The sequence below is a fragment of the Zootoca vivipara genome, chromosome 14, assembly GCF_963506605.1.
Source record: "Zootoca vivipara chromosome 14, rZooViv1.1, whole genome shotgun sequence".
Classification (NCBI taxonomy): domain Eukaryota; kingdom Metazoa; phylum Chordata; class Lepidosauria; order Squamata; family Lacertidae; genus Zootoca; species Zootoca vivipara.
In genome coordinates, this window is record NC_083289.1 from 8,202,689 (window position 1) to 8,219,611 (window position 16,923).

The 16,923-nt window shown below is 44.4% G+C and overlaps 1 protein-coding gene across 1 annotated transcript in view; it reads left to right on the top strand.

Annotated features, from left to right (window-relative positions):
• Nucleotides 1-16,923, top strand: part of PARP6 (poly(ADP-ribose) polymerase family member 6) — a 50,156-nt gene that overhangs the window by 20,419 nt on the left and 12,814 nt on the right. Inside the window, 12 exon segments of the mRNA XM_060282419.1 lie at nt 810-900; nt 2,311-2,377; nt 3,091-3,240; nt 4,266-4,422; nt 5,230-5,241; nt 5,855-5,885; nt 7,374-7,384; nt 8,438-8,491; nt 10,920-11,015; nt 12,445-12,537; nt 14,101-14,226; nt 14,943-15,008. Coding sequence (XP_060138402.1) covers nt 810-900; nt 2,311-2,377; nt 3,091-3,240; nt 4,266-4,422; nt 5,230-5,241; nt 5,855-5,885; nt 7,374-7,384; nt 8,438-8,491; nt 10,920-11,015; nt 12,445-12,537; nt 14,101-14,226; nt 14,943-15,008 — 954 coding nt within the window.

Genomic DNA, 16,923 nt, shown 5'->3' on the forward strand with positions numbered 1-16,923 from the left:
CCTAGACTGTTGATGCATGTTTTAATCTGGTTTTAGTTTATTGCTGATTCTGTTCTTTTAAAAAAAGGCGTTTTAAAGAGTTGCTTTCACTGATAATTTTATTGTTTTATCCTCTTTGTAAGTCACATTGAGGTTTTGTTTCTGTTTTAGTTTGACAATCAAGTAGCATACAGTATAAATTTTATGGGGGGGAGAGAATAGTCCTGCTGGATCAGGCCAGTGGCCCACCTAGTCCAGCATCCTGTTCTCACGGTGGCCGACCAGGTGCCTGTGGGAAACCCACAAGCAGGGTTCAAACACAAGAGCAGTTTCTCCTCCTGGGGTTTCCAGCAACTAGTATTCAGAAGCATGGCTGCCTGCAGAGCACAGCCATCAGAACACATACCTCTGGGAAGCCCACAAAGAAAGGCTTAAAAGCAATGATCCTTATAGTTTCTCCTTGTCATCTAGAACCCATATAATGCATGAGACTGGCAACTGTTGATAGCCTTATTCCCTTGTCGTAATTCCCAATTAAAGTGATCTAAAACAGCAGCCATCCCCGTGACAGTGAATTTCATAGATCAACTGTGTACCATGTTCTGTCTGTTCCAAATCTCTAGCAAATCAGCTTCACTGGAGAACCCTGAGTACTAGGAATATGAGAAAGGGAGGAGAACGTCTCCCGATCCAGTGCGCCATGATCCACTGCAGTGTTTTGCTTCCTGGGTAGACTTGTATTTTTCTGACTTCCACTTTGAGCCCTTGGTCCTTCTCCTCTTCCATAGTCACAGCCCAGACTAACAAGGATGCTCTGCTTCTCATTGCAGGAAGAAGTGGCGACAGCCTGGAAGGTCCTTCGGACCGAGCCCATTGTCCTCCGACTGCGGTTCTCTCTTTCCCAGTACCTGGATGGCCCCGGTGAGTATCACATTTGCCTGTAAACAAGGAGGAACATAAGAATAGCCCTGCTGGGTCAGTCTAAAGGTTCACCTAGTCCAACGTCCTGTTTTCACAACGGCCAACCAGAGGCCCATGAGATGCCCACAAGCAAAACCTGAGCACAATGCTACCGTCCCCACCAATGATTCCTGGCAACTAGTATTCAGAGACATCCTTTCTCCAGCAGTACTAGCCATTGTGGCCAGTAGCCACTGGTAGCTTTACCCTCCATGAAAGTGTTTAATCTTCTTTTAAAGCCACCCAAGTTGGTGGCTGTCATTATCTCTTGTAGGTGCAAATTCCATAGTGTTAATTATGTACCGTACAAAGAAGTACCGTACTTGCTTCTGAAGGATACAGTTTGTACTGCTAGACTCATAAAGCTCACCAGGGCCGGCCCACCCATTAGATGGGGTGAAGCAGCATTGACATGAAATTCTAGGTGCCCAAATCCCAATGAATCAGAAAAGACTATTTATATATGCGACCACCACTGCTCAGATGTTACTAGCCCAGAGATTCTTCCCTACCGGAGAAGAATGGCAGATTAAATTGATGGATTATGCCAAAATGGCAAAAAATCAGAAACCAGGAAGACCAAAAATTTTATAAGGAATGAGGAAAATATATAATTTACCTTAAAAGTAAACTCTTAACTCTTCTCATGTTTGGTGGAATTGTGATCACATCAAGGAATTTTGGGAATTAGTTTATAATGAGTTGAAAAAAATTCTGAAATATTCTTTTAGAAAACAACCAGAAATCTTCCTATTAGGAATGCTGGGAGAGGATATAAAACCTAAAGATAGATGTGTAGTGAGCTATGCGACTGCCTCAGCAAGACTACTAGTCGCAAGAGCATGGAAATCACAAGTAATCCCGAGAAAGGAGGAATGGTTAGAAAAATTAATTTTATATTATAACTTGGCAAGAAAACACGAAATATTGAAAGAAACAAATCTGGAGAACAACGTAGGGAAATGGGAGTCACTTACCGCTTATCTGAGCACTTATGAAGATAAATCGTCTCTCCTCTCTGATGTAGCAGGACTCTAGAAATAAAAAGAGAGTAAATCAGTTATATGAATGTTATTGACACTGTAATAATCATAATTTTTTGGTGAACTTAGCAGTTATAAAAATTAAGTACTTACCGTGTAACAACGTGTGTGACCGGAAACAAGTATAGTATAGATAAGTCTAAGTTAGGTTGTGAAGGAACAGGGATAGGGGTAGGGGTAGGACTCAGGGTGGGGGCGGGGGATTTTTTGTATCTGATAATGTGCTGAATTGTTTTGTTATGTTTTTGTTTTTATTGTTGTATTTGTTTAAATTATCAATAAAAACTTTTTTTAAAAAAGTAAACTCTTAACTCTTCTTGTTCTTCAGAACCGTCCATTGAAGTTTTCCAGCCATCCAATAAGGAAGGGTTTGGACTGGGCCTACAGCTGAAGAAGTGAGTAAGGCCTTTTTAAGCTGAGTCATGAAGCACAAGGTGTTGCTCTAGAGCAAGGGTTGTCTAGTCCAAGGGCCACATTCCAGTGGTTGGTGGGGTAAGAAGGGAAAGTGATTGGAACAATGGGCATGGCTCTCTACCCTTCTACAGTAGGTTATGCTGTATGTAGGTTCATACATAAGTCTTACAGAATTCAAGTATTCAAGCAGTATTGTATTGAGTGCTTTGGGGTTCAATGATGGGGATAAAACACTTCCAAGATCTTTTCTTGGGCTCCTTTCTACCTGTCCCATTCATGGGAAGCTGTGAATGAGCAAGTGTCATGCCACATTGCTTTCCTTGCCATCTGATTGGCCTGTTCTGGTCTTGACATGGCACCCACAGGGCATGTTGGGGCTGAAGCAGGCTAGCTGCTTCAGCACTTATGGAGAGCTCCTAGTGAGAAACTTATTTCAACAAGGGTTGGACGCCTTTTGAGGCTCTGTCTCTAGTCCACCTCTCCAGTCCAGGAGATGGCACTCATAAGGGTTCCAGCTCTGGCTCCAGAGGCCCCAAAATTGTAGGAGCAATTTCAGCTGGCCTCTGACCACTAGCTTCAGTCTCAGAGCCAGGAACCTGGTCCAGCTTTTCAGCCTCTGACCTATTTAGCCACTGACTTGGTGTTGTGGTCACTACCAGTTTGTGGGTTCATGATACTGATTCTGTCACAATAGGATCCTGGGAATGTTCACATCCCAGCAATGGAAACACCTCAGCAACGACTTCCTCAAGACCCAGCAGGAGAAGCGGCACAGCTGGTTCAAGGCCAGTGGCACCATCAAGAAATTCCGTGCCGGTCTCAGCATCTTCTCACCCATCCCCAAGTATGGCTCCACTTTCCCGCTGTCTCCTCCCAAGAGTGGCTTGGGGTCTTTTATTTATTTATTTGTAATCATTTTTATGTTGCCCTTCAGCTGAAAAGGGCTCCCACAGCAGCTTACAGATATCGGAGAGAAAACAATCCCTTCCCTCAGGCTCACGGCTCTTAAGAGCAGGCACCCCCAAACTGCGGCCCTCCAGATGTCTTGGCCTACAACTCCCATCATCCCTAGCTAACAGGATCAGTGGTCAGGGATGATGGGAATTGTAGTCCAAAACATCTGGAGGGCCGAAGTTTGGGGATGCCTGCTTAAGAGACATGACACAAAAAAGAAAGGTATGAGGAAGGAGGAGGGAAAAAAGCAAGCACAGGCACTAATTCTTAGTGACAGAGCTTTTGTAGTGAGCAGCAGGAACTGATCTTTTTTTTAAAAAATACGAGCCAAAAGTTGTCTGTTCTTTCAGCAGAGCCAGTGGAGAGGCCCTGCAAGCCCCATCTTTCTCCCTGCCCCACAGCCTGGTGGAATGGCTGCTGTAGATGACAATTGAAGGACGAACCTAGTGGAGCAGTTCTCTTTTCTTCTTCATAATTCCTTTACTTTGTGATTCTCTCTGAGGGATGAAGAGAGCAAACAAGCTCTCCAGTTTGGGGTGTGGCTAAATGGAAAGCCCAGCCCAAAAACTAGCCCAGAGAAGGTCCTGAAAAGTTGTGCAACTCTCCTTTCCAAAGTCCAGATGGGAGACCCCTCCTTGTCAGCAAAGGCTCTGCCCCACCAGCCTCAATCTGCCCCCAGCCAGCCTCCACCTGTCTGTCTTCTCACAAGCAACCCAAGGGGGTGGCATTTTCTGTTGGCTTCCTCCTCCTTTGTGTCAGGGCTGCCCTAGCACACCCAGAATGAGTTGGCTTAGCCTATCATTGGCTCTGGCGTCCTCTCCTGTTGGACCCCCTGCTTTCTATCCTGCCCGTCCCAATGGGTGCCAGTCGCAACTGCTCCTCCGATGGTGAGGGCCGATCTCTCTGTGTCTCCAGGTCTCCCAGCTTCCCTGTCATCCAGGACTCCATGCTGAAGGGCAAACTCAGCGTCCCAGAGCTGCGAGTCAACCGCCTCATGAACCGTTCCATCTCCTGCACCATGAAAAACCCTAAGGTGGAAGTGTTTGGCTACCCTCCCAGCACCCAGGCAGGTGTCGCCCCATTCAACATTCTGGTGGGTTTCCTCTCTGGCCTTGTCCCTTGGGGCTGGCTATGGGTTTTCTCTTGGAGGGCTCTTGATAATGTTTTCCGCCTCCTAGTGCTTAGCAGTTGGAGGTGGGATAAAGGACAAGGAGAATCATGCAGGCGTCATTCTTGCTAAGCCATAATGTTTTGGATTGCTAATGGAAGAATAGAACAGTAGAGTTGGAAAGGACCCCCAGGGGCCCATCTAGCAATGCAGGAATCACAACTAAAGACTCCCTGGCAGATGGCCATCCAACTTCTGCTTAAAAACCTCCAGTCAGGGAGAATCGCATATGTAGATTCTTTTCCACATTAAAAAAAATTGCCTGGACCCAACATTCTTTGTCTGCTATAACAAGAGTCCTTGTGCTAATGGATGGCAGAGTTTAAAGGTTGGGCTGCAAAAGAATCCAGTGCAACAGTTGTGCTGACAATGACTTTAACTTGGTGCTATATTGAATGCACCAAACATCAGAATGGCACGTAAAGGTCTCTGTCTGCGAGAAATATTTCCTCAAAAATTGCTCCCAAATCGGGGCGGGGATAACTGATAGGGGATATTTCTTTGATCTTCTGTTTATCAGGCACCAAAATTCACGGGAGCTGCGAGACCTGGAGGCTACAATTAGAGCCTGCCAGCGATTTTGCTGCCATTCACGTTTGGCTCTTTTCTGTGCCTGCTTATATGCAATTTTAGCTTGTAAATAATTAGGGGGCAATGATAGGGCGCCAGAGGTTTTATACTCATTATATATAGAACAAAGATGGAGTCTAGCTTGTTTGCACTGCAAATTGAACCAAGGAGCTCCAACCTTGAGCTGAACCTGATTAACCAAGTGGGCTGGAACCGTTAAAAAAAAAATCCATTGAGAGTAGAGAGAACGAGTCCAGGATCTTATTGTAGTCGGGTGTATCTGCTAATAGGACAGTATGAGGTTTGGTTATCTTTTTTTGGAAGAATACCGTGTATTTTTGGGCCTGAGCCGCTGACCATCTTATTCCTCTTATTTGGCCCACGGCATTTAGTCCCATGTGGGTAGGGTGTCTTTTCCCAACCGGCAGCCAATCCAAAGAAAATTTAGCGACTAAAGGGAGATGGTCACTCAATTGTACATTTTCTATTTTGAAATAAAAGAAATCTGTGAATAGGTCCTTGGAAACTAAAAAATAATCAAGGACACTATTGGAGGATGAACCCAGATGAGTGAAGTCTCCAGGGATATCAGGAGGGCAGGTGCCGTTTAAAATAACTAAATTTAGGTGGATTGCCATTTGGTAGAGTAAGACACCCGCCTCGTTCGCTCTATTATCTTTGGATAGTCTCAGAGCCAGGGGGGGAATGCAACCCCAAACCCCTGAGCCACAAGTAGAAAATGCAAGTAGAAAATGAGCATCTCTAGGAGCATCTTGGGGTTTAACCTTGACTTTCTAGTTTTCTTTGTGCAGAGAGGTTGGCGTGTTTTTTGTTTTTGCTTTTCCATGGGAGTAACATTCAAATATGACCTGTCACCTGCCGTTTGGAAGAGAATCATCTGGTAGTTGCACCCACGTGATGCTGTCGAATTTATAGCTTGGCTGCAACTTACAAGGGTATATTTGGATGCTTTTCATCCATTGCTCGCTGGAGACATTTGGTCTCTGTTGGCAACTGAGAGCAGCAAAGGAAAGTAGGCCCTTTGTTCTAGAGTCCAGGCCAAAAATAGCCTCCCTTCTCTTTATTCTTCCAAAACAAGTGGGCAGTGCCTCTTTTTTTCCCTTGTCCTTACATCTCAGATATGCAGGGGGTTGCCTGCCTTGGGGAAAGCTACAGCGAATTTCATTGGAACAGCAGCTGCTGCCTTGTTATGTAAGAATGGAAAGCCAGTCCATCTTGCCTAGTACTGTCTGTTCTGATTCTCAGGGCAATGGCAAAGTGTCATAACATAGTGTGCTGGCTTCTGAGTTCCACAGAACTCTTCATCAGGCTAGATGTTAAAAATGCTGGCAGCGGTGGTGGTGGTAGTAGGTGGCCTGGAGGAGAGAGAGAGAAAAGGCTGTTGGTGTTTGTCAAGCCGTCCATGTGGATGGAATGTGGGAGGAGGCAGCAGACATTCAAAAGGGGTGTTTACAGGTGCTTTTGAGTTGAAGTTGCACCACAGCCTCATGAGAAGCAGCAGCACATAATGGCTGAATCCCCACCTCTTCAAATACAACCACCGTAGGAATATAGGAAGCTACCTTAATATTGATTCAGATTATCAGTTCAATTAACTCAGTATTGTCACTGACTGGCAGCAGCTCTCCAGAGCTTCAGACCAAGGTTTTCTCACAGCCCTACCTTGAGATATTGGGGGTTGAATCTGAGACCTTCTTCATGCAAAGCAGATGCTCTTCTAGGGCTGTGCACCCCCCCCCCCAAAATCCATTCCGATCCAGGGCCCAATCCAGCACTTTGAATCAGCCCCAATACAACCTGGGCAAAGCTGGAGCTGACCTGAGCTGACCCTGAACAGGGCCCTGCCTCAGTGTCGAATTAGGGTTTAGCCTTCGGACTGAATCTTCCGCTCACCAGCTGATGACTGCAGCATTTGGTCTTGCTGGGTGTTGCTTTGCCAGAGAATTCCCTGTGGGGAATGCGCTGCAAAGGCTGCCTGCCTCTCCTCCTTCCCGCCTGCTGTCCAACCATCCTGCCTTTTGACAGCCCTGGATCCTCCAGGTGCGTCAAGCAGATTTTGGGGACATCTCAACCCAATCTGGCTAAAGCCTAGATCAGCCCAAATTGGGCTGATTCATTTTGGGATCTGGGCTGTAGCCAGATCCAGTGCACAGCCCTAAGCTCTACCACTGAGCCATGGTCTTTCTAACCGTTCTGCCTCCACCTATAGGTGACATGCACATTTTTCTTTGCTAGGCTCAGAAAAGGAACAAAGAGAAGCTAAGCTAGTCCTTATGTAAACAGATGCAGAGATTAAAGTTGTGCTATCTTAAAAAAAAAAGCTGAATAGAAGCCAAATTGGGTAGCTATACCAAATAGTTGGAGTAAGCATTCCCACAAACAATATTCTGAATGTGATTTGAAAAACACACACACCAAATTTAGCCATAAAAAAGCAGAATCCTAAATTGGATGAAGTTGATCTGACACCTCTTGAAGATGGGATTTTATACTCTGGATGTTGGTATACTTTAGGCCAGTTCCCACCATCCCTGACAATCGGTCCTTCTAGCTAGGGATGATGGGAGTTGTAGTCCCAAAACAGCTGGAGACCCAAGTTTGGGAAGCACTGCTTTAGACCAAGGACTAAGAACTGGTGACCCTCAAGATGGTGCTGGGCTGCAACTCCCATCATCCCTGATCTTTGGCCGTGTTGTCTGGGGCTGATGAGAACTGGAATGCAACATGTGGAAAGCCACAGGCTTTTCTGAGCTGGAGAGGGCACACCTCTCAGAGGTTTGGCATTCAGTTGCATCGCCAGCTGAGCTTGCCCACATCTCTGGTACCCATCATGTTTAGAGTACCCCCACGACAAGTTGCAGGTTGGCTTTGAGATTCAGTTCTGTAGCCTGGCTGTTGCTTGTGAGGTTTCTCAGCCTCAACTCCCTTGCAGTAACAGGCTCCTTTCTTCATGATCTTGTAGAAAGAATCAGCAAGCTTTCGTGGTCACAGCAAGTTTGCAAGTGCCCTAGATGTTGGGTTCCCAGCTCCCATTCATCCAAGCCAGAATGGCCAGTAGCCTGGGATTTGTAGTTCAGCAATACCTGAAGAGCCACAAGTTCCCTATCCCTGACCTAGAGAGACTGCAGCCTCTTCTCATATGCCAAGGTTCCAACCAGAATAGGAATTCCAGAGGGTCTGGCTTAGAGACACTCTTCTAGAATATCTTTACATGTAATTGGTGGCCGGCAGATACATGCTTGAAGAAAGTTAATGTGTCCTATTGGTGATGAATGAAGAGATGCAGAGTAATGTGGCCGGGCTCTTTCCTTGTCTGCTCACTTTGCAGGTTGGTGGCCACTGCAAAAACATTCCTACTTTGGAGTATGGGTTCCTCGTGCAGGTATGTAACCCTCGTTCTGTGTTTTCCGATTCAGCACACCTGAGAGCCAAAGTGATTCCATGGATCTGCGGTGGCTTCTGTCACTTTGAAGATCTGGAGAAGGGAGTTTGATGAAGCACAGGCACACATTGTGGAATCTTTTCCTTTGGGCAGGGTTCTGAGGAGGCTTATTTGAGATAAAGGCCATAGCTGCACCATACACTTTAAAGCAGTACCATACCGTTTTAAATAGCCATGGCTTCCCTCAAAGAATACTGGGAGCTGCAGTTTGTTGAAGGAGCTGAGAACTTTTAGGAGAGCGACCCCTATTCAATTCCCTGGGATGAGGCATTGCTTGTTAAACTGATCTGGGAATTGTGAAGCAACCATTGCAAAGTGCACTGCGGCTGTCGTTATTATCGGCTGTCGTTATTATTTGACAACATCAATGCAGACGGCAAAACTAAGGAACTTCATATCCTTTCACTAATGGCCACGTGGGTATTAATTACTCAAAGTTGCAAAACCTTAGACACCTTGGGACTTGCGTTATGGTATCAGATGTATGGAATCTGACCATTTCAGAAAGAAAGAAAAGGATACATAATTTGAGAGTTATACGAGGCCAAGTGACCACAGGCTTTTTATGCAACTTGGTGGATATTAATGGTGCCACTTTGCAGCGCCAGATTTCAGCAGTATCTGTGGAAATCTGGAATTGTGTTCAGACTTCAGATATAGTGATAGATATATTTACAGAGATATTTTCCTACTTTCCTCCACCTCACATATATCACTTATGATTTTGTTCTTGTATTCTTCTTAATGTGGAATATGTCTCATGAAATTTAACATTACCTCCTTGGGGTATTGTTCCATTTCCGCGTTTCTTTTATGTTTGCATTTATGTAATAAAAATGCAATAGAAGATGCTGAGCCATGGCTCTTCCCCAAGAGAGACCTGGGGGGCTGTAGTTGGCCCAAGGACCGAGGTCTCCCACCCTCCCCTTAAGGACAGCTCCATCAAAGGTCCATATTGCTGAGTCTTCTTTAATTTGACTGGCAGTGCCGCTTGGGAAGTCTGTTACATGAAACCCATTGGAGGCTGGTCCATTAGGCAAATGGGGGCACTGCCCCACCAACCTCAGTCGGTTTCTCTCAGCCAACCCCCCACCTGCCTGCCTTCTTACTCACAAGTAATCCAGGAGGTGGTCCTGGCTGTCAGCTTCCTCCCTAGTTCCAGTGTTGCCCCTTGTATAGAACTCAGCGGGGAGGAGGATGGGGACAAAACTAAAACAATTTAACTCTGCCTGCTATCGGCTACAACGCCACATGCCATCGAAATCTAGCTGCATTGACTGTTGGCCTGGCTTTCTGCCCCACCAACCCTAATGGGCACCAGCCACCATTGCTGAGATCCTTGAAGGGGAGATATGGGAGACTGAATCTTTCTGGGACTTTCTGCAGGCAACGGGCCGGCCCATCCCACTTTGCTGCCTAAGGCGAAGTGAGAGGATGCTGCCCCCCTTATCCCCCACGGATTGGGGCCTCAAGGCCATAGCTGCCAAGTCTCCCGTATTCCCCGGGAAACCCCCGTTTTTCCAGCTGTTCCCAGCCGAAAAAACGGATTTTTTTGTTTTCCCCCGGTTTATTCTGGCACGGCAGCCATTTTGGAACTGGGCGGAGCATGCTCAGAAGTGACTTTTGATGCTGCTTTGCCCAGTTCCAAAATGGCTGCAGTGCGACTTCTGGTGCGGTGGCCCTTTTGGAACAGGGCAGAGCAGCATCAAAAGTAGCTTCTGAGCATGCTCCGCCCAGTTCCAAAATGGCGGCAGCGCTACTTCCGGTCTGCTACTTCCGGTCCAGTCCCTTATTTCTCAGGCCGGAACTTGGCAGCTATGCTCAAGGCAGTGGCAGCTTCTGACGAGATCCGCAAGATCTCGCAAGAGTTCCCCAAGATCTCGTCGGAAGCTGCCACTGTGAGACACCAGTGACAGGGCAGGGGCAGGCCAGATGCCCACAGGGGCGTTTCCTCATGGAGGAGCGAGCCAGCCCTGGCATGTACTGAGCTGTAGCCCCTGTTCAGCAGAGCAAGCCCTTCTTTTGACCTGAAGGTGGCTCTGTGTTCTATTTTACAGAGGGCTGTCCAAAGACAGTCATTTATCTGAAGGGCTGACTGGTTCAAGTCCTGCATAGAGAAGAAGAATCCTAAGAAGGCAGAAATAGCACCTGGACTTACAGCACTTGCTCACAGTCTTTTTTTTTTTGGTTCTATTTCTGTGTAGATTGATTTCTTTCTACATTTGCATTTGCCCACAGAAATTCATGTGTGCAGATTTTACGCTAATTGGCCTCCTCTTTCTGTGTGATGTGATAGAATCCCTCTGTGTTTGGCCATGGAAGTGTCCACCTTGTCTGATCTAGATGTGGTCTCCTCTCTCTCTCTCAGATCATGAAGTATGCCGAGCAGAGGATCCCTACCCTGAATGAGTACTGTGTGGTGTGTGACGAACAGCACGTCTTCCAGAATGGATCCATGCTGAAGGTACTACTCTCTCTCAGTCGGTAGTGTGTGAGACTCTTAAGCTCATTGTTGTGGGTTCGAGCCCCACGTTGGGAAGAAGAGTCTTGAATTGCAGGGGGTTGGACTAGGTTGTCCTCAAGGTCCCTTCCAACTCTATGATTCTCTCTCTGTCTGCCAGTATGAATGAATGTTTAAGTGTATTTTTTTAAAATATAACAATATATATAGAAATAATCATAGGTGCCAAGCCTCCCATTTTCCTCGGGAAATCCCCGTTTTTCAAGCTGTTCCTAGCTGAAAAAACGGATTTTTTTTTGTTTTTCCCCGGTTTATTTTGGCGCGGTGGCCATTTTGGAACTGGGCGGAGCATGCTCAGAAGCGACTTTTGATGCTGCTCTGCCCAGTTCCAAAATGGCTGCAGTGCGACTTCTGGCACAGTGGCCATTTTGGAACTGGGCAAAGCAGCAAAGTCACTTCTGAGCATGCTCCGCCCAGTTCCAAAATGGCGGCAGCGCTACTTCCGGTCTGCTATTTCCGGCCCGGTCCCTTATTTCTCTGACAGCAACTTGGCAGGTATGGAAATAATATTCCTAAGAAATATCGATAAAATCAAGAGACTTTAAAAACAAGTCCACATAATAAAATGATCAAAATAAAAATAAACTAGCAGCTTCATATCTGGCATTGCTCGGGAATTCTAAGAAGAAAAACCCAGTGCAATTTCGAAACCAGTGGTTAAATAAGTGCAGTTTTGAATGGAGCAATCCACCATCTTGATTCAAAAGGGCATCCAATCACAGCCAAACATAGATCAAAACCTCCTCCTTCATTTCAGGATCCACTAGGCAAAAATAGGTTATGATATGTTAAGAGCTATCCAAATGCATAGTGAACAAAACCTTTCCAAGGTATATGGTAGAATCTATCCCTTTAAAACAAGATTTACATATTTCTTAATTAAAATTTAAAAAACCCTAACTTATTTCCATAAAATATTATAAAATATTCAGAAGAAAATATAAATCCAAACTAGGGGAAATGTCATTGTGGGGAAGATTTTCTTCACTGATGATAAAATCCCTGAGCTCGAGAGTTGAAAAACTTTGTGGTCCTTTCGTTGGATTTCTTGGTGGGGGAGCTGAGTGGACGCTGGAAAAATTGGGGGGCATTGTGCAGTCCTTGATTTGTCTTGGCTAAAAAAAAGAACAGAGGCTCTGGAGGTCATGTTAATGGAGCATGAGGCGGGGCCAGCCCTACCATTGGGCAGAGCGAGGCAGCTCCCTGTGTTCTTGGACCAGGGACCTTCTGCATGCACAATTAGGGTCTCTCCTGGCCATCGGTGGTGGCCTCAAGGGAGTGTTATCATGGCATTCAGAGGGACTTTGGCACCTCTCTCTCTCTCTATTTGGCTTTGCGGCTTTTAAAACCTTTTATTTTTGCCTTTCTTCAGCCAGCTGTGTGCACACGGGAGCTGTGTGTCTTCTCTTTCTACACTCTGGGTGTGATGTCCGGTGCTGCAGAAGAGGTGGCCACAGGAGCAGAGGTACAAGGGCTGGGATGCTGAGCTTGAAGAGGGGGACTGTCTGGGGTCAGAACTGGGAACCAAACAATAATTGAGGGCTCTCCTACAGCCATGGCTGATTCTTGAAAGTTCTCCTTCTATTGATCCGGAGTACTTCTGGTGTCACACTTTCATCCACGCAAGTGTGACTGCGGTAAAATTAACGGTGTCATCGCAATCTAGGAAGCTGACTGAAGAAGCAAGGATTCTGTACTGCATAGAAAATTATTCATGTATGCGACTACAGCGGCAAGAATGTTACTTGCCCAAAAATGGAAATAAGAAGTCCCAGCAAAAGAAGAATGGATTTATGGAATATGCAGAAATGGCAAACTTACTGGAAAAATAAGAAATCAAGAGAACGATTTTTTTTTGTAAAAGAATGGAAATGGTTTATTGAATATTTACAAATAAATTTTAAACAGATAAGAACATTGGCAGGATGGTTGCAATAACTGAAGTTTTATAAGAGTATCTATTTAAATGAGCAAATTAAGTTAATTTGGATATGTAGAAAACATTAAAAATAATTTTAAGGAACTTAAATTTAAATAAATTTAAGGAACTGCAGAAAGAGGGGGACGGAAGTAGAGTTTTGAAATGATTGTAATAATAATAATAATAATAATAATAATAATAATAATAATAATAATATAATAGAAGAAGAAGAAGAAGAAGAAGAAGAAGAAGAAGAAGAAGAAGAAGAAGAAGAAGAAGAAGAAGAAGAAGAAGAAGAAGAAGAAGAAGAAGAAGAAGAAGAAGAAGCAACAATTGACTGGGCAGCTACAATGCTGTACATAAAAAGAGAGCTGGGGCATAGTGATTTGTATGTTGTTTTCATGAAGATATGTCCTTTAAGGCATACTTTAAATTATGCACTTTATCCTAGTAGAGTGGTACCTTGGTTTACGAACTTAATCCATTCTGGATGTCCGTTCTTAAACCAAAGCGTTCTTAAACCAAGGCATGCTTTCCCATAGCAGCGGGGGACTCAATTTACAAATGAAACACACTCAACAGGAAGCGGAACATGTTCTTATTCCAAGGCAAAGTTCACAAACCAAAACACCTGCTTCCGGGTTTGCAGCGTTCTTAAACTAAGCTGTTCTTAAACCAAGGTACCACTGTAGATGTTTTTTTTATACACATTACCCGGTGGAAGAAGTGCATTACAGAAGCCTGAGAAGTGTGAATTCTGATGGACAGCTGTGCTTCAGTTCAAATATTGTTTTGAAAAGTACGAACTGGATATATTTGCCTTTAAATGTGAATGGAATCAAAGCTCTCCTTTGCCACTACGAATGAGTACGCCTAGCCACTCATTGAGAAGGGTGGAAAAGCTTTATTGGAACATCTCCCTGGCAATGCGGCCTCAGAAGCTATCCATCCCCACGTGGAAGCTTCTTAGCCCCATTGGGTTGTAGGGCTCCGGTTTATTTCCATGAAAATTAAACAATGCCCTATATTGTCTCTGTCTGGGCAAGACAGGATGGAGATGAGATGAGGTGTTGGGATATGCCTTCCTCAGTTCCTTCTCTCTTTCAGGTAGTGGACCTGCTGGTGGCGATGTGCCGAGCCGCCTTGGAGTCTCCTCGCAAGAGCATCATCTTTGAGCCTTACCCCTCTGTTGTGGACCCCAGTGACCCTAAGACCCTTGCCTTCAACCCCAAGGTTGGTGTAAGGTAGCAGGCCCAGGGCTGCGAGGGATTCTTAAGACTGGGGCGGGACCCATGATATATGGAGGCTGGCTCCACAGGGAAGCCTTGCAAGCATAGAATCATAGAGTTGGAAGAGACCACAAGGGCCATCCAGTTCCACCCTCTGCCGAGCAGGAAACACCACCAAAGCATTCTTGACATATGCCTGTCAAGCCTCTGCTTAAAGACCTCCAAAGAAGGAGACTCCACCACACTCCTTGGCAGCAAATTCCACTGCCGAACAGCTCTTACTGTCAGGAAGTTCTTCCTAATGTTTAGGTGGAATCTTCTTTCTTGTAGCTTGAATCCATTGCTCCGTGTCCGCTTCTCTGGAGCAGCAGAAAACAACCTTTCTCCCTCCTCTATATGACATCCTTTTATATATTTGAACCTATATGACATCCTTTAATATATTTGGACATGGCTATCCTATCACCCCTTAACCTTCTCTTTTTCCAGGCTAAACATACCCAGCTCCCTAAGCCTGTAACAGTGCTCTCCAGACAACTGGTATTCAGAAGCAATACCGTCTCTGGCAGAGAATAGCTAACTCTGGAGCATGCCTTGAATATGCTCAGACCTTCTCAGCACTCGGGCCATGAGGTTTCCTGGAAATGGGTCCAGGGAAATAGGGCAGAGCTTATTTGTGTATCTGGTGCACATTCTCTCTCTTTTTCCCCTGACACCCAGAAAAAGAACTATGAGAGGCTGCAGAAGGCTCTGGACAGTGTCATGTCGATCCGTGAAATGACCCAAGTAGGTACCAACACATTTTCTCTGCATCTTGCCCTTGAATGAATGAATGAATGTTTTTTTAAAAAACATTTTTTTAAAATAAACTTTATTGAGATTAAAAAAACTTTTACAAAAGATAAACAACAAACAAACATAAACATAATCAACAAACAAAGGATTAAAAAAAGAAGAGAAAATTAAGTAAACAATACTCTCCAAACTCAAATAATAAATATCAGACTCAAATAGCAAATAGCAAATAACAAAATAAATGATACTTTCAACTTAATCTTAAATAAACTAAATTTGAACATAAATTTAATAACAAAATCATAAATAAATTACTAATAAATCATATATATGTGTGTGTGTTTCATACATACTCAAACTAAACCTCTAAATCATTATTCCATCTACCCACATATATAATTATAACATCCTGGAATATAGTCTGAAATAATATATTTATAACATCCCAAAATATAACCTAAAATAAAAAGCAAATCCCCTTTCTTTCCTCCGTTACCTCCTCCCCGCTCTTCACCCTCTAAAAACTGACTTCCAATCCCCCCTTTGCTCTGGTCTTTTGTTTTTTTGTTACGTTCTTTATACATACTTTTTCTCCTTTCTTTTTCTCTTGTTCTTTTAACAAAAAATTGGAACTCATTTAAACAATATCAGAAAAAATTAATAGAAAAAACCAATCTTCTAGCGGATTCATAAAAGACACAGAATGAATGAATGAATGAATCTTTATTTGTGTCAGCCATCGGCCATAGCAAGAAAACAACAATACGATATACAAAGAATAGAAACCATTTTAGGGTTTCGAATCAATAGTCAAATAGGGGATCTTATTCTGATTGTCCCAGCTAAAAACCTGGCTGTCACCTGCTCATCTTCATCTGCCAAGAGAAAGGACACTGTAGCAGCAGTAGGGCGACCCAGAATGGACAATAAAAGAGGGGTGATAATCTCATACTTCAAGTCTTTATAAAGAGTGCAAGCCAAAAGGGCATGTGCTACCGATTCAGTACTGCCATCTCCACAGAGACATAAGCATTTTTCGTGTGGAATCTGTTGGAATTGTCCCTCAAGTGCAGCTGAGAGTAATGCATTCAATCTTGCGAGAGTAAAAGCGCGCCTATATTTTAGAATTGCTAGGTTATGCTGATAGGGTGCCAGAGAGTTGAAATGGGAAGGTGGAAAATAGTCATACCATGGGCAAAATTTCCTTAATGTGGCCAAGTTGCTCTGATGCTCGCTATCATTTAGGCCTCTTCTTCATCTTTGTCTGCCCCTCCCCTTTGTGTCTGAAGTGGCTTAAGACCATCGCCAGGCAGGGATGCTTGGCATTACACCTGCCCCGATGTTTATCCCAAGAACACCTAGAAAACTTGTAAAGCAAAGCATAGAAATCTCTTCTCCAAGCCTGTGTTTGAGTGTGTGAGGTTTTGTAATGGAGCGAAACGGCTTGTCCACTCAGAGTGAAGGCAAGAAACATCACCCGTCACTCTGATTTGACTTTCTGATTTGGTTCTGTAGCCAGCACTGACTTGGCTGTGTGATGCTATGATGTTATCACACTGGCTGTGAACCTTGATTGGCTGGATCATGTAGCAAATGAGACTAAACAACTAAATGGTGCTGACAAAATGGTATTATGAAGGGGGATGGATGGGAGTGAACCGTCGAGAAAATGTAAGGTTTGGGGAAGCCTTTCAAGAGAAAAAGGTGGGTCCTGGAAAAATATCTGCCTAGATAATTTTTTGGTATATTTAAAGCAAGGCAAATGCATAAGAGAAACTGGGAGTTGGCAAAGACAAAAACAGAAAAAGCTTTTTTATTTTTTATTAAAAAACCTTCTATGTTCCAGGAAACCAATTTAAAGCCACATCACCCTTCCTATGAGGGCCTTTTAATTAATTGGTGTGAA